Source organism: Seriola lalandi, unplaced genomic scaffold (assembly GCF_002814215.2).
Source record: "Seriola lalandi dorsalis isolate HSWRI2012SDOR001 ecotype SW California unplaced genomic scaffold, Sedor1 jcf7180002054767, whole genome shotgun sequence".
In the NCBI taxonomy this organism is placed as follows: domain Eukaryota; kingdom Metazoa; phylum Chordata; class Actinopteri; order Carangiformes; family Carangidae; genus Seriola; species Seriola lalandi.
Window position 1 is genome coordinate 1,362,918 of NW_019525320.1, and position 23,197 is coordinate 1,386,114.

At 41.3% G+C, this 23,197-nt stretch overlaps 1 protein-coding gene across 1 annotated transcript in view; it reads left to right on the forward strand.

The window, feature by feature from the left end:
- LOC111669049 (ERC protein 2) overlaps nucleotides 1-23,197 on the forward strand; it is a 147,464-nt gene that overhangs the window by 18,602 nt on the left and 105,665 nt on the right. The window contains exons 7-8 of the mRNA XM_087179000.1: nucleotides 409-576; nucleotides 15,356-15,523. Of these exons, the coding sequence (XP_087035126.1) occupies nucleotides 409-576; nucleotides 15,356-15,523 (336 nt within the window). The remainder of the gene's footprint in view (nucleotides 1-408; nucleotides 577-15,355; nucleotides 15,524-23,197) is intronic.

Genomic DNA, 23,197 nt, shown 5'->3' on the forward strand with positions numbered 1-23,197 from the left:
GTTTAGATATTTTAGTTTACAATTTCATGTCTAAATGAATGATAAAAAGTTCTGTTGTACCAAAATGTGTCGCAGCACAGGAAAAACGTTGTTAAATAGCGTATTTAAGCCTCTTGCTGCAATCAAATGAATGTGTGCTTGCAAAACACTCGTTTGTTTTGCAAGTTCTGTTCAGTAATATGATTCAGTAATATACAACAGCATAACACGCATTGGTGTTGTTTTGCAGGAGGTGTGTATGTGGATTCTGTGTGTGTCTGTTTGCCAGAGAGGAAAAGCCATACTTTTTCTCATTTTTGAAAGTTTTTGTTATCTGCAACTATATCAGTTTGGTTTATGATGACTCAAGGGTTTTCATAACAAACTTGTATGTGTATGTTTGTGTGTGTGTGTGTATGTGATTGCCAGATAGAGCAGCTGAAGCAGGAGCTGAACAGGAAGGAGTCAGAGATGCAGGCCCTGCAGACCAAATTGGAAACACTGACCAATCAGAACTCAGACTGCAAGCAACACATCGAGGTGCTAAAGGAATCGCTCAGCGCCAAGGAGCAACGTGCCAGTACGCTCCAGACGGAGGTCAGTGTGCGCACACACACACACACACACACACACACACACACACACACACACACACACACACACACACACACACGGGACACACACCTGCACACACATACACAGACATATTAAATCTCCAGATATACAATCACACACTAAAACACCCAGACAGTTGCAAACACTCTCCGTGATGCACGAAGCCACTCCAGCTTCCTGGAAAAACACTTGTACAAATACCCACAGCCTCAGATGGATGAGGCTGGCTTAAAGTTAAGATGCTGCTACAATATTAACAGCATCAAGGGCCATAATATGTTAAGGCAAATCTACAGTGATGTTGAACAATGTGCACCGTTCCTGGAAAAATAGCCAAGTAGCATGCACAGATACATGCGTGAGATGACAAGAGGTCATCACATCAAAGACCTCCGCTGTAATGCACCTGTTCTCAGATACACAACCTAAAAGAAAGTGTGCAAGTGTACGAGATGATGTCGTTTTGTGCCTTGGTTTGTTTCTCTTTCTGTGTCTGAAAAGGACGCTGAGGTGGGTGGAAAAAAAAAAATGCCTATGCGTGTGGCGCTTTTAGTCCACCAGTGGGCTTGTACGTGTGGGCGGGTCAGTCAGTCAGAAGGCTGGAGAAAGCTGGCAGCCTTTTCCTTCTTCATCTTTAAAGTTTTTTAACTCTAAGACTCTAATGATTTTATCACTGCTGTTAGGGAATGGAGGCAGGTTGTATGCCGGGAGTTGGAGGTGTGTATGTGTACGTGTGCGTGTGTGTGTGTGTGTGTGTGTGTGTGTGTGTGTGTGTGTGTGTGTGTGTGTGTGTGGTGGGGTGGGGGAGCGGAGATCATTTAGCATTTTTCTCCATCACTCTTTAGACTTGGAACTGATACTTTAGATCTCTTTGTGTTCGGCAGTTGAGAGCGGCCTGCTAACTATGTCCACTCATCATTACAGGAAGCAATTTGGGCCAAAATTAGGCCTAATTGTCCATACATGTGCAAGGAATTTTGGCCCTCGCAGTTAGCTGAATACATCATACTTAAAGGAATTGGTTTTCAGTGGGTGGTTTTTTTTTTTTTTATGCGTGTGCATGTTTTGGTTTGTGTGTCCATCTAAAATGAACTAAGGAATGTGTGTGTGTGTGTCCTTTTGCCATAGGTGTAACTTTATGGCAAGATCAGAAGATATGTCACCCATAATCATTTCATGATTTGCCCTAACAAATTAACTCTGTCATGTGCCCACTGCAATCTTAACCCACCTAGAGAGAGAAAGAGAGATGAAGGGAGACTTCGGCTTTCCAGCCCATGATTCACTACACACCCTCCTCCTTCTCCTTTGTTCACGCTTTTAACAAGTTACGCTGACCGCAGCAGACCAGTATTTATCCACATATATCTAATTATATTTTGTAATAACTTCATTTATTTACAGCTGACGCTAACTGTTAGCTGTGATGCACCGCAACATAGATGGCTAAAGCTCGCCAACATTACAGCCAATATCAGTTTTAACTATCAGCGGAAAAACTGTATGCGGATGCAGCACAGTGTGTTCTCGTGGGTGTGGGTGCACAGCAGGTTCAGTAAAAGGTTACCTACCCGAAAGCTTATGAGATGTTTAAATATCCCGAAGCTCTCTTGCAAGAGCAACTGACAGAAGCCTGATGCACAACACAGCAGAGAGCAATAACAGTGACTTCAGTCTCCCCAAGTGTCCACCTTCACTGACTGCCAAGACGCTGGTTCAGGGCCATTTGACCTGCTAGCTTAATGTTAGCTTAGTGAGGATTCACTGGATGATTTAGAGTCTACACACTTGTTCGTGCACACAACTGAAATCAACATGATCGCCTCTACAGGATAGATTATAAGTCATTAATATACCCCTTTCCGAATTAACTGTCCAGGTGAGGATCTCAATTTATGTGCCAAAGGTGACATTTAAAGTAGTTTATGCAGTGTATTGCACATTAATATTATACCATTAGATATATTATCTTGTTGGTGAAGATTGTTGCTGTTAAGTGATTTCCAGTAAATGTCTCTACCGCAGTTGAAATGACAATGATGCCCTTGAGAGAGCAGGTGATGCATGTATATCTGTGTCTGTATAAATGTGTCCATGTATGTTTATAGGGACAAGGGACTGTAATGTTCATGACATTGGGCTCTGTAGCCTGTTAAAAATATACACACAAAAACATATACGCTGTCAGAGCTGATTACTGGACTCTCATCCCCGATCTGGAGTAGTTTTTTTTCCTGCAATTGAAGTGGCATTTTCCCCCACTTGGGAGAGGCTAAGGTTTCCTGCACTAAGTGGGCAAACCAGAGGATGGGTAAAGATACTGAGTACGCTTGAGGCCAGCCGTGGTTCTGCATTCCTCTGCTGTCTGTCAGTCATTTAGTTAGAGAGGATAGTGATTCTCTCAGGATCTCCCTTCTCACCTCATTCCTTCCATCCACTCATTATTACTTCATCTCCCCTCAGCATTATGTTTCAGCTTTCCCACATCTCATTTCAAATTCCTGTTGGTCCATCGAACCCCTCTCCATGTACATTGTGTGTGTGTGTGTGTGTGTGTGTGTGTGTGTGTGTGCGCGGGCGAGTGCCAGGTGCGTGTCATCATGAATGACAATGATTGGTACAGTAGTCCACTCCCCCAGAGACAGACTGGTGTCTCCAGGACCTGAGGAGCAGCTTCATCTCACAGACACTTGTCTCTAAGAGCAATTCACATCAGGATGGGACTGAGAAGGGACTGGCCGCTGAACAGAGCAGGCACTGTGAGCGAGGGAATGAGAAAATGGAAGTGTATTTATTTGTCAGTCAAAGTTAAGGACAGCTTCTAAATGGGCGTGATTGAATCTGTCTCCAGATAACTGGAAAATGTGGAAAATAATGAGTGTGTGTATGTGTGTGTGAGCATTGTTAGTCCGCAGCCCACGTCTGTGGAAACTTAACCCTTTAATACAGTAGGTGTATGTGTCTTTCCTGCCCTGATCGGGACAATGCAGGGCTGTAACTTTACTCCAGCAGCTCAGGTAACCTATCAGAGACCTTCCTGCATATTTAACCAGCCGGCAACAAAAGAACAGGCCACAACCTCGGTGGACAAGGGGCTTGCAGGTGCTTTGTTTTCTTTGAGAACATAGTTTTGAATATGAACGTTTGACTAAAGATGCCAAATCGGATTGTGGGCCTGTTTGCTTGATTTAACATTGACTAGATTTTACAGGGGGGAAATACACAACATGCATGCATGGTATGGAGTAAGAGCAAAAAGTACAATATTACCATGACAACAGGAATAAAAAACAAAATACAATTATAAGTTATTATAAGTAAAAATTAGTAAAAGTAAGAGTGAAAGTGAAAACTTGGGTGTGAGCATCCCGCAAAACAGGGTTAACACAATCATTTAAAAAAATCAGTACAACTACTAATAATAATAATGTGTAATCTTAATATAAAGTGTGAAAATATGGAAAAAAACGAATGGTGATGCATTTACAACAGAAATATACAGTGCACTGTTAACCTGGACGAGTTGACTTTAGTAATTTGATGAAACTGCTTTACAAAACTCAAGTAATGGATAAATAATAAGATGAGTAATGGAATAACAAATCTATCTGAGTGAAACTGTGTTTGGTCAATACATTTGTAGCCAAATTATTTGTACTTAAAATATTTATTTGTTTATCGTTTACTATTAAACACACAACGCTGCCTTTCTACATGATCCCTGCTTTTAACAGGTTGAGGAGAATCAGGTTTCAGGCCACATCGTAGTGAAGGCATTCTCATCATTAATATCCTTACAGAGCGAGAGAGACAAGAAATAACACTGCCAGTTCACCGCTGTAAGTAAAACACACTTTTTACTGTAGAACGATGATTTGTTTGTACGATCTGACTGAAATCACTGAATATTAAAAGTTTAAAATGTAAAATAAAATAAAATAAAGCAACTCACAGAGTTATACCTGAATAAGTTAAAAACACCCTCCGAAAAAAAAAATAACAGGACATCCCTGTGAGACAAGGCAGCTGATTCATGCAGAGAATAACAGACCACCTCACACGTATCACTTGGCTCTTGCTGAGGACGAGCCGGCTACAGACCAACAACATGAAAAACAGTGAAGAGAACATGGCAGTTGTTTTCTTTGTCATGAAACAAGCACTGATGATGCTGATCTGATCAACTCAAAGATACAAGTGAAAACAGAGGTTGGTAATCGTACAATATACTAAAATTCATTAAGTAATGCAATGAGTAGAAACAAACACTGTACAAGTTAAGCTAAAGTTAAATTGTACATATTCTGACTGAGTTTAGTGTCTTTACTTTTTTCGCAGCCTTCCTTTTAACTGCAACACAAAGTGGATCATCTCTCCAGCTCCCTACACAGTCTGTCTTACCACAGTGCTTATGTCAATGGCGTATCTCATTCTGAACGGCCAAAATGTCTTCAATATTTCTATTTCTATATATTTTTTGGCATAAAAAAACAGGAATACAGGGCCTGTGGTAGTACCTTTTATGTGGAAAACATTTTGGAGCCATAGCCACAAGCCTGAACCAATTCTGTGTCAACAGCTTGAATCATTTCTTTGCCTTTTTTTGTGTGACCTGCTATTGCTATCTCTGCTGTCTTCTTTAGTTGTAACTCTAAATCCTGGAAAGTTACATTGTCTGAGTTATTGCCTCCAGTTTTTGGATGCAACAAATCAGGTTGTATTTAATGTCTTTGTCAGCAATTAGTTCTGGTTTTCATTTTGTGATGGTCAATAAGCTTTGATTTAGAAATTCCGAATTGGAGGCGCGCATTGTGCAGGTGGCCACTTACCCACTCAGGGGAAATCCAGACCTGAAGTAGACTCAAGGTGCCTAAGTCAAAGTCTGAATCAGGCACATAAATAACAGCCATATAACATTTGATATTTTGTTCCTCGCTGCATGCCAGCAGAAGTGTTAGAAGCAGCACGCCTTTAATGCACATTTTGTGATGTGGCAACATGTCTGTGTTTACAGAGAACACAGTCTGTGGTATTTCAATTTAAGTTTCTCAGATGTGACCTCAAATATCTTGTGTTCTCTTTCATCACCAGCGTTTGCAGTGTGTCTGCCAGAGGACCTCCACTGAGTTTTGATTCTGAGGTTGAGGTGTAATGACTCGAAGAAGATATAGATGATTCAAAAATGACTTGCTAACATCAACCGTGGCGACGGTGATGAATATGGAAAACAAGAGGAAAAAAAAAAAAAAAAGAATCTGGAGTGGGAGAGGGAAAGAACGGAGGATAGATGGAGCAACAGGAGGAAGTGGGAAGTGAGAGAATAGAGTTTCTTGATGGATGTAGAAGGCTGTGGGCTTTTGTCAGTGAGCGATGCGATGGTACGGTGCGCTGTGGTCTCTGCTGGACTATTTTTGTTGATCTTTCCTTGTTCTCTTTGCTGATTGATGGTTCACATAGGTAGTGAGGCGGAGAAAAGATGTGGTCTCAACGTGGTTGGACTCCACCCTGGACTCTCCCCCCGCTGTGTTCTCTCTCTCTGTCTTTCTTTCTGCCTCATTCCCTTTTGCTCCCTTTGTCCATATTTTCTCCTCCTTCACAGTATCTGCCTCCATCTGCCTTCTCCCCCCACGTTTTGTCGCCTACCTCTCTTTCTCCTCTTGTCCATTCTCCTCCCCCATCGGTTGATAGAGCTACAGTGGAGGGTGAAAAACAGATTAAAGGGAGGTGAGAACTTGATGAACTCTCCGAAGGGGACAGTGAGGTTGTTGGCATCAGTGAATTGGAAACAGTTCTTGTTTTAGGCTGACCACTAATTGTCAACTTCACATTTCAAACCCTGGACCTGTTGTGATGAGTCCCAACCACTGCGGACCGGTTTTAATATGACCTCATCTGAACTTGACTGACCATGGTCACTATTCTCAGACCCAACAGCATGCTCACGGGTTCCTGGGGTGGTGCGGTTTGGGATGCAGTGTGAGTAGCAAAGCGTCGGGGGCCCCCCAGAACAAACACGGGACGGTCCAAAATAAAGCCCCCGCGAGTTCTTCAGAGGCCATGTGGAAAAGCCATAAAGTGGAGTAATAGGGGTCAGAAGGGGGATGAGATATTTAATGGTTTATACAGGGAACGAGGTAAATATGTGCATGACAGAAGGAGCCGACAAACACAAGTGTTGCACGAGGTTACCTATGGATATGCGCATGAAAACACACACGTTAGTGTTGTCGTGCAAATGCACATACCACATTCTTCAGCCCAACTGATGCGTTAAGTTTGAGGACATCTGAGGTAAATATCATTTGTGTGATGATTCATCCCACATGATGGTCTTTGGGAAGTGTGTGTGTGGGTGTTCTGTTACATTTTTTCATGTTTTTATTTTTGTACATTTTGAAACAAAACAAGAACACACATAAACGCAGAGAGTAATGAGGGTTTGGCTTGGTCTGCTGTCCGTCAGCGGCTGGTTAACCAGAAGGCAGCGAGGCGCTGATAGAGACGGCCAGGGACAATATGCTCCTTTGTTTTTATTCTGACCTCCTCTTCTTCAGGGTCACTCTGCTTCATTCAGACCACTTAACCTCTAATTTCATACATACATACAGACACATGCACAGGCAAACATAGAACAGAGAGGATATACTGAACAAACATGCATTGCCACAAGAAAACAGTGGAAGCGTTTTCACTCCCACTAATAGAAAGTTGAAACTTTGTTAATAGAAAGTTTCTAATTAGACTGATTGAACCAGAGAAAAGCAGAAATACAGTATGGACCACCGTCTCTCCTCTCCTCTCCTCTCCTCTCCTCTCCTCTCCTCTCCTCTCCTCTCCTTTCCTCTCCTGAATAGCTCCTTATGCTCCAGAGGCGACCATTTTTATACAATTCATTTCAATTCCAATGTGCTGGAGTAAAGAATAAAAGCAGCAATTCAGGCCAAATGTTAAATGCAATAAGAGAAGAGGAAGAAATGGGTAGAAAGTGTAGATCAACTGGACATTTCTAGTCAAATACATGTGTAAAGTATGAAGGACCTGAGGAGTCCTTATGGAAATAACGAATGTGATTGGCGGCTTATGCCTAGAGGTATCTTCTGCTGGAGAAAGGGAATACACAAACAAACACAAATGCAGTTAGGCAGTTTCCACTTTATTTGTTTATGTCTCTGATGTACATGTGTCAGCCACCATGCTCTCCCTCCTCTGGTGTATGTGTGATGACAATGCGAGACAACATCAGCTGTTTGAGCAGAGCATATATGCTGCAGGCTTGCAGCAAACAAACAATACAGATCTCTGCTCTTCTGTTTTTGGAACGTACCAAGATATGACAGAATTCTTTGTTGCTCCTTAGCATTAAGTCTTTAACTTGTATGTGATGCAATTACATAGCTAATGTTTTTGTAAGGATGAAAATAAAAAGCTTTGAACAATTTTTGTGCAGTATATAAAAAAGTTACGAGCAAATATTCCCCAATTTAGAATTTGAGTCTGCAGCTCTGGCTATGTAAGATATCCTGTATAGATAAAATTCCCCTAGTGGATAAATAAAGAATGTATTTATCTGTCTATAACACTGTTCATCCAGTCGATGTCTTTCAAGTCAGTGTTTTCTGTGCTAAAAGGTTCTGAGGGTGTGTTACACATACTCGCAGACCGACAGATGAATAAAATAAGGAGGTGGTTTCACTTGTTCAATCAAGTATGAATTAAGAAGATTTCAAACACCTAATACAGACTGCGCTGTTCTCCATGTGTTAGCCAGGAGTGACCGTTCAGTGTGATTTGACAGGAAATGGATTCCCTGGAAACAGGATGTAGCAACTGGCATGTGGTGCTGGAAATGATCAGGAAAAATAATCAAAGAAGGAGCAAGTGTTTATGAGGGGGAACGCCTGCAGCGCCTCTTCCTTTATATGTGTGTGTGTGTGTGTGTGTGTGTGTGTGTGTGTGTGTGTGTGTGTGTGTCTCTGCTGGAGGATGTAATGATGATGGATGGAGGTAGAGAAAGGGATTGAGGCAGCTGTGTGCAGTGAGGGTTAGTGTGATAGCACTCAGGGGTGTGTCAAAGATCTATCCACTGGTACAGCACCAAGAGCATGGCATGATTGACTTTAATGATTTGGCAGAAAACATTCATCCATTCTGTCCACAAAGATCCTTTTGTCAGCGGATCCTGGGAGCTCTCTGTCTGTGCGTGTATGTGTCCTTGTCTTTTTTTTTTTTTTTTTTTTTTACATCTGTGCTTTCCCATGTTCTCTCTGTAGCCTGTGGGCAGACAGCTGTGTTGCCATGGTTTTATCAACAGATGTTACGGTGTACAATGAGACTGTGCCCCACTCTCCACCCTGCAGCCCCTGCTGTGAGGCAGTTTACATCCGCTTATTATCCCGAGCCGGCCCTGAGGTGATCTGTCCATTATACGATTCATGATCAGAGCTCTGGCTGCTGCCTTATCCCGGGCTTTGATGACACACCTCAAATGACACCCAGCCTAAGCCCCAGGACAGGGAACGTCCCTCATTTCCGCACAGATCAGCCCCAGTGTCGTCATGTCTGGCGTGGCCCGTTAAGGTGGAGAGGAAATCTTCTGTTTGCGTGCATGTGCTTGTTTATACTGTGTGTGTGTGTGTGTGTGTGTGTGTGTGTGTGTGTGTGTGTGTGTGTGTGTGTGATGAGAGAATCCAGAGACAGCGCAGGATCTCGTGGAAGCCCTTGTTCACAGTCGCTCTGCGAAGGGCTTCATTCTCGCATATGACATTGCAGCTTCCTCCTGCACCTGTGCAGACACACACACACACACACACACACACACACACACACACACATATATACAGCTAACATGCAGGACTGGTCTCATATGAAAAAAATCACTTTGGTCTTCAGGCTTTTCTAACCTCACAACCTTCAGCAGTGACCTCCTGAAATCTATTGGAAGTTTCTATTGCCTCATCAGGAAACTATGGATCATTTCACGCCACTGCTTCTCACATCTGTGTGAGTAAAAGGAGACCCACAGTCAGGTGCTTATGCACCATCTGTGTGAGGCAGTACAGTGTATATACTGTTAACATGTGCCTTTTATAAGCTGGATTGGCCAATTTTTTATTCACCTTTCACCAATCTTTAATAATGAAAACATTACTCAGAGTGGAAGCAAAACCAACAGCAATTGGCTGTTTGAACCCAGGAGTCCACGTTCATTCCCTTTCTTCTCCATCATATGAGTTCGTGTTGGTTTCTCTTTGATGCCTACATTTCACCTAAAAGAGATATTTGACTGATTATAGCTGGTATGGGAGACTCTCTGGTGGTCTAGCATCATCTTGAAATGAAATAGCCTTCCTTCTTTCAGTGATACAATCCAGACTTGGTCACATTAATGGCTAGACAAACATGAATTAGTTGAATATTATGTCATAAATTTGGATGATTAATTTCACAGTACAGGCCTTTAAATAAATTAAGTCTAACGACAGCCCTTTGCTGTATTTACTCAGGCTGGCTGGATGTCATAGAGCTCGAGGAGTGAATCGCTCACACAGCTGTGTGTAGTGCACCACAGCAGCCTGAGCTGATCCCAGTTCAGACGCCAGATACACTCCACTCGACTCACTCTTGGGATTTAAGAACTTTTATGGTGGTGTTGTCAGCTGAGGTGACATTCAAACTTCTTTTTTGAACAGCAGCACAAAAAAATGAGTAGAGCTCATGCTGTGTGTGTGGGTGTATGTGTGTGTGTGTGTGTGTGTGTGTGTGTGTGTATGTGCATGTTTGATGTTTTTAAAGAGTGAGATTGGGAGGATTTGAGATCATATTAGGAATGTTTTCCTGATCAACCCACAACTCTACTCGCAATATTGGACTCCCAGGTGGGTAAGTGAGAGTGAAACTGTTAGTATGCAAGTGTTGGTGTGTCCCCAGGCCTTTGCTGTGGTCTCCCCATCATCTCTGGTTCTGCCGTTTTGACTGCGGTCTACTCATATAATCTCTGTGTTGTTTATTGCGGACTCGAGCTGACGCTGGGACTGATACCTTTGCAGATTTGCCTGCCAGAAAAACTTTTATGATGAAATGTGAGGCAGGAAAAAGGGAGGTGAGGACAAACAGAGAAGCTGTTTTCTTTAAGCCTCTGTTTTACTTTTCTAACCAGTGTCCAGAATCCACATTTGGCTGTCATTGCAAGCATGAGAGAGGAAGTCAGGGAGAATGAGTGTGCGAATTAGTGAGTTTATGTATTTGTGTGCATGCTGGCATGTTTTAATTGCAGGAACATGCATGTGTGCATGGAGAAAACTGTTGACTAAATGCATGCGTTCATGCACACCTCAGAGTGATTTTTAGTTTGTGACTTTCTTTGTTTAACTAAATACCATGTATTGCCAAGAATTAATAGTTTTGCAACCACAGAATCTTGAAAACATATCAAGGTCATTTTTTAAAATGATATGGTGCTGAGTGAGGGGCTGGAAAGCTTAAGTGAGGTTATGGGGGAAGATGGGGTGATAGAGATGTGTTTTTAATTCATCCATTCAGAGGAACGCCTCAATGCAATTGCCAAAATCCTTTTAGATTTTAACTGGGTGAAACTAAACAGCAGCGGCCCGTCTACTTCTCTTCCTCACCTTTCTATTTCTTTCTTTCTCTCATGTACATTAAAAAGCTGCGATTACAAAACAGAATGTGGTCCCTAGTGTCCAATTGCGGAGGTAGAATGAGTACCTCGGTTGTCCTGGAGACCGCAGGAGTTCTACTTTCAATGTTATCTCACTCATATGGAAACACAAATGCACAAACCTACAAAGTCAAGGCTGGGAAATGTGGGCCTGTCCCAAAGACAACCAGGCTTGAGGACTTGAGGGATTTCTCACACCGACACATCACTTTGTCTCGCCACAGGACCCGCACCTTTAAATGGCAGTAGGAAAACTCCTGGAGTGTTTGTAACATGGCTGGAGGGGTGGAGTGTTGAAAGAGAGGTAGAAGTGGCTCGGGTGAGAGAGAGAGAGAGAGAGAGAGAGAGAGAGAGAGAGAGGTGTTGTTGGAAGATGACATTGAGAAAAAGGGGAAGAGGGTGAAAAGGAAAATTGGAGAGGAAATTGAAGGAGAAGAGAGGGGTTAATCACCCTGACTTGTTAGTTGTCTATCATCTCAGCATGCGTGCCAGCTGATAAAGCCATGCAGTATTTCCTGTAACAGACCTGCTGATAAAGAAGTAGCTTTAGCCAGTGGAGGAGCAGCATGCCAGTGGTGTTAATATGCTCCAGCCAAATGATCTGATAAGAATTCCCATCATCTCCATCCACCGTCTTTCACTCTTTTATTTATCTCTCCTCAAGCTTTCACCCTTGCTCTTCTCCATCCTTTTATCCTTCACTCCTCATCTATCCTCCTCTCTCCTTGTTGTTCGTGTACAGCGTCTGGCAGCAATGAGTGCTTTAAGAGGGTATTAGCGGGGCGTCTGTACAGTACTATCACAGCTTAGTGGGCCAGTGCAGGTGAGACAGCAGGGATTTCCTGTTAGGCCTCTCTGCTACATTCTTGCTAAATTGCTCCTTGCCAGGTGGGGTTATAAAGGGGAGGGGGTGGCGGGGGGCATTCTCTTCCTCTGTCTCATACACACAGTGACAAACACACATGCGCCTGCACACACAGTTCTGCAGCAGCACATGGGCATCAGCGCACGATAATGTGCGGGCACTAACGTACTGTACGTACAAAGGATTAGTGGTGTCACTAGTGTGCGTTTGTGTGTGTGCCAGCCAGTGTGGAGCGGAGGAGGACAGAGCAGGGCTCAGTATTAGACTCTGGTTGTCTGCCAGAGAAGCAATATGAGATAAATACTTCACCATCTTACACCTGGGGGTCCTGGACTGCTTCTAATGCTGCTACTTGAGAGGAGGCCTCTGTGTCTCTGAGGGCCTGCATGGTGCACGCACACACACATGCAAGCAGATAGGCACTATTAAGTGTGGTCCAAGATAGCTGTCCTTCCCAATTGTGTTGTCAGTATATTGTTGTGTTATTTGTTATTATTTTTATTTTTTCCAAGTAAAAGTTCAAGTACATAAGAGCATAGAGTATCACAGGTGCTGGACTATGTGTTTTTGAATTACGGAGAGACAATGTAGGATGTTATGCTATGCTTGCAGTATAACATCACATTTTATATGCTAAATTTAGGTTTGTAACTCTCATAGCTGTCGAATAAATGAACTGTAGTAGAGTAAAAAGTACAGTTTTTTACTCTAATAAATTTAGTCTAAATTTGTATTTTACTCTTTTCCCCTAAAGTAAAATACTCAAAAGTGCAGTATTGAGCATTTTTCAGATTATCCGATTTTTTTTTTTTTTTTATCTTTTTTTAATTGCTACTGTGGCTCTGACGCAGCTGCCGGTCCCTGTGTGTAGTCACTGTCTGGAGTAATGACCATCTGATCTGTTACACATCATGAGTAATAGCCTATCAACGCTGAAGGCTGCAGTGTACACAAACGGGCAGAGACGAGAGCAGCTGCGGTTAACGAGCAGAGCTGTGTGTCGAAGGTAAGGTAGCAGACATCGTTAAAGTTGTAATAAACATCACAACCTGTACACTGAAGTTACAACAACACCACACTCTGATGAACAGGTTCATCTGTTGATCCAAGACACACCGAGCGAGAGAGACAGATAAGCTAGCGCTAACTGCTAAGCTAAAGTAACTAGCATAGATGAACAGCGTGTAAACAACTGCTGAATTAGTGAAAGGAGCAGAGAGCTGTGAGTGCTGAAGCAGAACTAGTGTAAATGTAAATGACCAGTGCGTAGTTAGTCACTGTAATGAAGAAAAGAGCAACATTAACTGTGTTAAGAAAGAGCAGCAATAAACTACCAGCAACAGAAACTCCAGCTAACAGAAGGTGACACACTACATTGACTGCAGCACGTGAAGGGTGACTCTCTACTGTTTGATTTAAGTAAAATCACTGTAAAAATGTACTCTGATCAAAGAACAAAGTAAGTTGGTTAATGTGTATTCTGAATAAACATGTAGCTGCTTTACATTTCAAAAGGGGGTAGGGGTAACACATGGTGATAATAATACTATATGATAAAACTATTAAATTAAAGAACATCTTTAGCTTACGAGGTGTATCAGTTCCAGGTGAGAACAGCGCCGAAAGCAACAAGTCAACTCCAGTCAGGCACTTTGCAGCCTGTGCATACAACTGATAATTACTAATATACAGTACACTCAGTTGGCAATTTATTAGGAACGTCTAGCTAAACCTGATGCAGTCTTATACAACAGTCCTGCAGTAAATCCTCCATGAAGATTATAATGTTCAATAAAATAGTTTTAGACACTTGTTGATTCAACTCTACGATCCTTTTGGAGGATGTAATGTGTGGAGCAGTTGAGCTGTACTACATTATACAGAGGTGTTTGTGTTATTTTGCCTGCCTTGATATTGATATAAATGGGAGTGGACAAAATAATAGAAACACCTGGACAGTTCCAAATATCAGCTATCGGTCTTCTTGAATACTAGTGATCGGTATGGGAAAAACCATATTGGTTGATCCCTGGCATGTACCTCAGAATTGTACTTAGTTACAGTACTTGAGTTAATATACTTAGCAAGTTTCTGTCAGTCGCTCCAACATACTCTCTCCTTTAATGAATCACCTTATGAGCCATGTGAAATAGTTAAGAAATAAGTCGGAGAGCACAACAGACCCTGTGCCTTAAGTGTTCTCAAACCGTCCCCTCTGTGTCCAAGTAACACTTGTTAAACAACTGTTAACAAGCCCTCTCTTACTGCTTCCCGTTATCTAAGTGTGTGTGTGTGTGTGTGTCTTGAATTCATATAAAACACACATGCACATCTTAAAATGAGGTTCAAATGGGTTCACTCATTGTGCAACGGCAAAAAAGTGCTGGAAATGTAATCAGGTGTTGAAGAGCAACAGAGGAGCACATAGTCTGTTCTTGACAGCCAGCTGAGTGTGTGTATGTATGGGTTTGTGTGCATATGTGTGTGTGTGTGTGTGACTGTAGGCGGTGCAGCTGAACACTGATATATGTCCAATAAGAAGTTCTGGAGTGAGCTCAGATATCACTCATCTTACTGTGCACAGCCAGATATGGAGGATTTTTAATGTGTGAGTGTGAAGTGTGTGAGCAGTCTGATCTGTGGCAGCGCTGGCCCAATCATACAACACTCTCAGTAACAAATGATGGGATGTGCTCCAGGCTCCTTCTCACTCTCACACACATTTTTACTGCATCAGTCCACAGTGGTTCATATTATGGACATTAGGTCAAAGCTGAACTTTTACTACTTCCAAATGTCAACAAGTAAATGTGTTGAGCCATGTCAGTTCCAGGACTGAATAATAACATATGGGCCACCTGACTGAGAACTGGAAAAAAAAAAATGGTGTCAGCTTTCCTGATCTCTTTTGTGTATTTCTTTGTATGTTTGTTCCTGTTTTTCATGGTCTGCTTCCTTCTAAAACATCTATTACAAATGACTTTGATCATATGTGCTTATCTGTCCATCTGCCTGTCCGGATAAACTATGAATATTGGGTTTATATATCACCCATTCTGACTCTTATTTCACCTTTTCTCTTTATGCTGCCATGTCTATTAGTATAAGCCTTTGTCATATACAGCAGCTCCATTTCAAACTGTGCCTGAATATATGTCAGTGTAACTCCCTATTGACTTCTAATCTGAACTATCTGCACTTCTTTTGGTCTATTCTAGGTTGATGCTCTGCGGGTGCGTCTGGAGGAGAAGGAGCAGTTCCTGACCAAGAAGACCAAGCAGCTGCAGGACCTGACTGATGAAAAGAGCACACTAACAGGAGAGATCAGAGACATGAAGGACATGCTGGACGTCAAGGAAAGGAAGGTCAATGTCCTGCAGAAGAAGGTAAGTGAACCCAGCTGACTACGGCATCATACAGTTTCTGTAAGTCCTGCATCTACTCTAGCAATACCTAAAGTACATATCAAAGAAATTCCCTCTAAGTTGGTTTAACTTCTTTTAAAGGAAAGTGTGACAGAGTCTACATCTAGTAGAGAGGCCAGATCATTTACTAGTTCAAAATCCTGGAACATTACTTTTTTGGTTCACTCTCACTGCTCTCATATCAGTGTCACATTTGTCGGGTTGAAAGAAAAAAACAGTTCCGTATGAATGCTACTGTTGCTCTGTGTCTGCTGTTTGTGCAAATATGCATCTCTTTCCTAAAAAAGTTCTCCGGATTAAGGTCATAACATATCTTTGTAGTGTTTGCAGTTTGTTCATCTGCCCCCATTTGGGAAAATATATCAGGTAATACTACTTTAACAAACTTAGCTGTGTGCTGTTTATAGTTAGGATTAGGTTTACTTATAGCATAGCATAACTGTTTCTTTCCTTCTACATTTGGCAGGCAAAACTATTTCTCAGTGAATTACATTTTTGTAGGTAAACATATTTGATCAGTGACAGGTTTGTCTGACTGTCATGTGACTTTCCCTCTTTAACCAGCTATATTGGCAATGAATTATCTGTACTGGTTCTGGCCACATGATTATGCAACTGGCAGTGTGGATAGATGGAATAGACAGTTTGTTATATTTATCATGGAATGTGTATGTAGCGAGATCTGCTACTCACAGTCGATTACCCTCACATATGGTGAATATATATCCACACCTGCTCTCTCTCTCTCTCTCACACACACACACACACACACACACACACACACACACACACACCTACTCGCATGGCATGTCTCAGAGGCCTTAATGACTTTTATAAGGTTAGCTATTTAGACAGGGCCTGTGGCCACCTGTGGTGTGCATGTTGGCAATTCCTCTGCAGACCAATTACACACACATAAAGGTCCCCTCTCAACTTCCTTGTTTCCTCTCATGTCCTCAAATTAGATCTCCCTCTCTCTCCTCCCGCCCTCCCCCTTGCTGAGTTTAATGAACAAGGGCTCCAAAGGTCAAATGCGGTGCCATCAATCTGTGTGAGTGTATGTGTGCGTGAATATGTTCAAATACATTTTTATGTTTATGTGACCCCCAGGTGTTTTTGTGTGAGAAGTTAAAAAGATGACCTTTATGTGCACCCTATACTTTGCTATACTCCCATTGGTCCCACCTATAGCTCTTTATTCAAGGCACTTAATAAGCTTGTTTGTAGCTGATGAATGGGGCCCCTCTGCTTTCTGGCATTTCATTCATGTCAAATGTGAACTTTATTTTTAGAAATGAAATGTTTGCTATTGGCTACAATTTGCAGGATTTGGTTGGAAGTTTATAGTTTACATTAAAAAGTAAAAAAGTAATTATTTGTGTAATTTAAAAAAGATTTTTTATTCCATTTCTGTGTGCAGCTGTGCCGGGTTACTGTAATCCCTTTGTTGCCATTTTGTGAGATTAGTTTGGACGATGGCTCTGCTATTTTGTTTGAGTTGTTTGAGGTTGTGTTGATGGTTGGTTTCTCTCGCCAGTTTTTGTTTCATCACTGAAATTTGTTTGTCTGTGGCTTTGCAGAAAGGCTCTTTCTCACTCTGTGTTTCCCCCCTTTTATCCTCTTTTTCTCTCTATGGCACCTAAGACATATTGTCACTCTCCAATCCAAAAAGCAAGCAGTGATACAGCACACCTTTGAAAATGGTCACCAGTAAAATTAAGTATACATTACTTGTAGTAAAAAGGCTAAAACATAAAACAAATGTGTGTCTTTAATATTATGACCCTGTTTCTTATATGTATTAACGTAAAATGAATGGCAGAAGAAGTTATATTTGAATGAATAAACAGGCAAGTATTTTACAATGTGAAACGACAGGTGTTTCACTCCATTAGCCACACTGTATACACTGACTGAAATCTGATTGGTTTTCCAAGCTTCCTATTTCCCAACAGTCCCTGGGGGCTATAACTTACAGTGCTGTGTCCCAGGGGAAAGGCAGGAGTGGAGCTAAGAGTCAAAGCTTGTTTCCTTTCTGGGCTTCAGACTCTATAAGTTACTGCTGGCTTATTGTAAAATACACCGACAAGCTCTGGGTGTGTTCGAAGTCATTGCAGGATGTGTGAAGTTCTCCTGAGACACAAATCTAAATGCCAAGGATGCATTTCTTAACTAAAGGGTGACGGCTTGTTCTTCAACAGTGATGCTGATCCTACGTCCAGCAAATCATCTGTGTTGAGCATGACCTGAATGTAGAATCTTAAATTAGATTTGCAGTTCTCAGATTTTGGCACAATGTAGTCTTTGCTGTCAGCCAAAGCTCAAATAACTCATTTGGACACTTTAATTCATCATCTTGACATTTTAATGCTGGTAGAAGTTTACTGTATATTCAGTGCACCTTAGTCTAGTAAACATTTTAATTCTTCCCTAACTTTGGTTCTATATAAAAAAAAAAAGAAAGTTAGCATCCTGTTAACTGTTGGTATTATAGATCGTCCCTACAATTCTAATGAAAAATGTATTTATTCACATCCAAAACCACAACTAACATCATCAAGTCTGGTATTTAGCTTTCATTTGACCACTAAATAGTTTGGCAGCAAAGTGAAGGTTTATATATATATTGTATGCCCCTCCCACCTGACCATAAAGAAAACCTTCCACTGGTTTGCAGTGTAACTGTTGTTTTGTCTTAAAAACTAATCAACAGACAGGAAATATGCTAATACCTAAAAATCACAGTGGTAGCCAAACTTTGGAAAGCTGTACTACACTGTATGTAAAATGTGTGGTGACAGCATTACTCTGCTGATCAGCAAGTATGTGAGCTACAGCAAACATAGATAGATAGATAGATAGATAGATAGATAGATAGATAGATAGATAGATAGATAGATAGATAGATAGAGATACTTTTTGGTCACTTGTATCAGTACTGTGCAGTCCTACATATGAGTAATATGAATTCTTTGAAATAATTTCTACGCTTTTCCTTAAATCTTAACTTAATAAACTTTAACAAGTACACAATCATACAAAGACATCAAGACTAAATATCACTTCATTTTAATATAGCTGCATTACCTCATTGTTCTCCTTGATCCATCCATCCTGGTAGAGACAGTTAGCCACATAGTCCAGAGGGATCTCTGTATGAAACTGCTGGGCATTTCGCTCCAGCCAGTTCATCCCTGTGTCCTGTGCTTCCTGTTGTTGCTGAAGCGCATACGGCACATAGGGAATCATCTGGAATGACAAAAATACAGCATTAGTAATGTGTAGTTTTTATATTCCATTTTACTATATCAGTGAGAACTTGCATTGATTATTGGATTTGTGTTTTAACCAACCAACCACTAACCCTCCTGGAAGTGGAGGTCAAAAAGTTTCTGTAAAAAAAACTTACAAATAAGTTACTTACCACCATAAAAGGTGGGGTCTGTAAAACTTGCATCAGTGAAATTTCAGGGTACTTTTTGCAAGTGCAATGGGTATTTTGCTTCTGGATGTCCAATCGTCAGCTCTCAGTGTACTGAAATGACTGCTCTCTCTCTAACCAACAACTTACTAATCTACTTCCATTATGATGCCTGAGGTCTAAGTTCTAAATTCTGTTCACATCACAGTACAGTAAGTTCTAAGTTCTGAATACATTACATCACAAGCCGTTACCTAGGTAATCTCGAGTTCATCAAAGGCAGAGCTCAATTTAATGTCAAAATAGATTCATAAATGTTATACTGTCATATATATATATATATATATATATATATATATATATATACTGTTATGTCATGATTCATATTATGATAAAATGCATTTAGCCCATCAAACATCAAGTCCCAATTTCAAATGAATATATCCCTCCAGTTATTTTGAATGGGTGACAAAATGCTGCAGTTTCATTCCCTCTTCACACTGACTGGTTTACAAAGTAATCAAGTGACTGTGGAGTATTTTTGACCATTGCAGACTCTATCGTTTAAATCTACCTTCAGGTCTAATGTTCTTTTTTTGATAGGCTTTGCTCCATATTAACGGTGCACAGATTTATTTATTTAACACCCACTGTAGTTTGTCTGTGTCAGCTGTAGCTAATTTCTTTCATCTGTAGTTTGTCATCCTAATCTGTACTTCCTCATTTTGGGCTTTGCTTCAACTTCTTTTGTTTGTACTCTGTCAGCTTAATGCTAATACTAGCAAGCTAACATTAATGTTGGCAGGAGCTGTCGAGGGCTGCATCCACCTGCAACCTGAGATGATGGCGAGACACAGATACAGACTTAGAGGTGATGACTCTTTAAAAATGAGTCACGCAACAGCAGGACACTATAGTGTTGTTCACCTCTTCAATTACAAGATTGGGATTATGATTTACCAGGAAATCCAGTTGTCTAGATGCTTTCAACAGTTTCTAATAGGCTGTAGTTCCAATAATAATAATAACAGTCAGGTCTGTGGATTACCCAGGGTAAGCAAGACATCGTTTCTGTAAAGAGATTTTTTTTAATGTTTTTTTTTTTTCCAACGCTGGGAGCACCACAAATGGAATTCCATTCATCTCCATTGTATTTGGGTGGCGCCAGAAACTGGCCAAACACGAGAAATTATCCGTATGGCTGGATACCTGCAGAGGACATGGGAAAATATGTTTCTTGTAATTTAGGCGAACCAGCCCTGTAATGTGTTATGACTAATCATCCAGTGGTAATATTTCTCAAAAGGAAAATGCTGTTTTGGTGACATTGTTCAACTGGAATTCAGAATGAGTATAAAATACTGTGACACCTAGCGACTATTGAGTGAGCCACATCCCCTTTTCCTTTACAAAGTACGTCTCCTTCGACAACTCTGTATACGCTGAAGCCACACTGTGTACTTTGACTTTCACTGCTTGATTTGTTTTCCAAATTTCCAGTTTCCCAGCAGTTCTCAGAGGCGATAACTTACAGATCTGTATACAAGGGGAAAGACAGGATTGTAGCTTGGAATTATAGTGTGTTTCCCTCCCGGTTTCAAACTGTATAAGTTATTGCATTCCAATTGTGAAAGACATAGACCAACCCCGCGTGTTTGAAGTCTTCCCAGAGCAGGATAAAGCTTTTTTCCTGAAACTTATTGTATCTAAATATCAAGCATACATTTCCCTCACTCAAAGGGGGGATTTTTTGATATGAAACTCTTCTAGAAAGAGAAAAGCAAAGTTTAACTTAAGATCACCTGAATGCAAATCAGTGCAGAAACTTATGAAAGTTTTATGAATATTTTTTGTCACCTTATTGTGAAGAAGTATTACTTTTGCTTTCATGACAAAATAGGATGGGGTTTAGTTTAGATCATTTGAAAGTCAATCGAGTGGCAGGCCTCCACCTCATAAAATTATCAGCTCTGAATGAGTCAACTAAACACAGTTCATGGGGCTATTAATCTCTTGTATATGTTCCCCCACTGATGAAAAGAGTCAATATCTATACCAGACACACACACACAAACACACACACACACTGACATGTGTCATCCTCCTGGACAGCTTTGAGGGATTAAGATGATGCATGTGTGTTATTACAACAAGCTTTTTATCTTCACTACAAACAGGTTCAATTCCCCACCACCCAGAGTGTTGGTAATGATGCCACAGGCTGATGACAGGTCAACTGGTGCATGATAATGTATTTCTGCCTGTGTGTGTGTGTGTGTGTGTGTGTGTGTGTGTGTGTGTGTGTGTGTGTGTGTGTGTGTGTGTGTGTGTGTAAACTCGCTCTCATCCCAGTCACAAGGAATTGACATCTGGAGAACTAAGAGCAAAAACAGTCTCTACCATGTGTATGTGGATGTAATATAAAATGGAACGGAAGAAGTTGAAAAAAAATATTAAATGTAAATAGCAACAGGGAGTCTGTTTGATGTATCAAACTGTAGTTTGTGAATCTCCTCATGTTGCAGTTTTGTGTTCTTTGACTAGTAAATCATACGTTTCCTCTTTGTTTTTTCTTGGATTGTTTTCTTTACTGTCCTGACTTTTCATTTATTTTTGTTTAAATTTATAGATAGTGATTAAAACACTTGAGAGAGAAAGACAGTACTTTAGTAAACCACACTTTTATCTGTTAGACCTCTTTCTGAAGTGCCCTTTAGCTCTTTAGCCCTTCTTTAATACAGCAAGTGATGCTTCAAATACCAAAGAAGTAACTCTCACACACAGACGGACACAGATAGACCAGTGCTAAGCACAGTGATCTCCACTATGACCCATTTTGAAATTAATAGTTCAATATAGTGCCCTCATTGGTGCCCTATTTTATGTCTCAGGAGAGTCTGAGGATTTTTATCTTTTCCTACTGGCCCCTCCATGGACAGTCACAATGACTCATAGCATGGTGCCATGATGTCATTGCTGTATTTTGAGCCCTACATTGATCCTAATAGTTAGAGGCTGAATTTAACTAAAAATAATGAGGAACTGGTCTTTAGATGAAAATAGAAAAAGCATATGCTAGGTTTGTGCGGGCATTTTCGAATTTACGTATCACAACACAGAACAGTGGGAGCTCTGTTCGAGCCCTTGGTCTGTGAGACCATGACCAATGCATAATGATGGATTTATTTATTTATTTTTTCATTTTTGGTTCCTTTTTTTTTTTTTTTTTTCTTTCGCTGGGGGGGTAGGGGTGTGGGAGGTACACACGCAGAGCCGGTTGTGGTGTGGTTTTGGCATACATGTGTTATTCATGTTCAAACATTGTGGTCGTCTCAATCCATATTCATGCTTTTAAAAAGCCAGGCTGTGTGCATGGAAGTATAGTATCCCCTATCATGTTCCCTTCCTATAGCAACCACAGACAGGGAGATTCAGTTACGTCTGCTCGGGCCGTTCTTGGCATATGTGTGTATATGTTTGCATGTGTGTGTCTATCCAGGGAGGATGCCCTGTACACAAGAGTCTCTGTTAGTTATGATAGTGTCAAGCAGGTCTCCGTTAGACTTTCTCAGGCTTCAGTGCACCCTCTGCCAGACTCTTTCAGCACTTGCCCTGGCCTGGTGTCATCGCTGGCTCTGGCCTGGTGTCATCGGCACGGCTCCGCCTTTGATTGTGAAGAAAAGTCGAGAGAGAGAGTGAGAGTGATATAGAGGTAAATAGAGATGTTCCCTGGCCTTCTACATTTCCTCTCTTTCCTCTCCCCCGCTCTGCTCTCTCTCTCTGAGGAGCAATTGCTCGGCGGTCGGTCCATTTTTCATAATTTTATGAGGTTTCACTTTAGTTGAAATAACACTCCATTTTCATCTTCCTTGTTGAATGAATGGATGCGTACCGTCTAATGACTGTTAACGTTGTATTCATTTGCGCAAACTACTGTATCCGTGCAAGCTTTTGCTGACCTTGTTTTCCCAAAACAACCTTCAGTGCTCCTTTCTCTCTCCTTTCTCTCCCTCCTCCCACATGTTTTACACACCGCCCTAAAACAACACTGGCACTGTTGAGTGTGATGCATATGGATAGCGAGGGGAAGTGCTTCATTTTGATAGAGAGGGAAATATTAGTCCAGCATTGGCATAGTGTTTGTGTGCTCATGTGTGTGTGTGTGTGTGTGTGTGTGTGTGTGTGTGTGTGTGTGTGTGTGTACTGTGTACTGT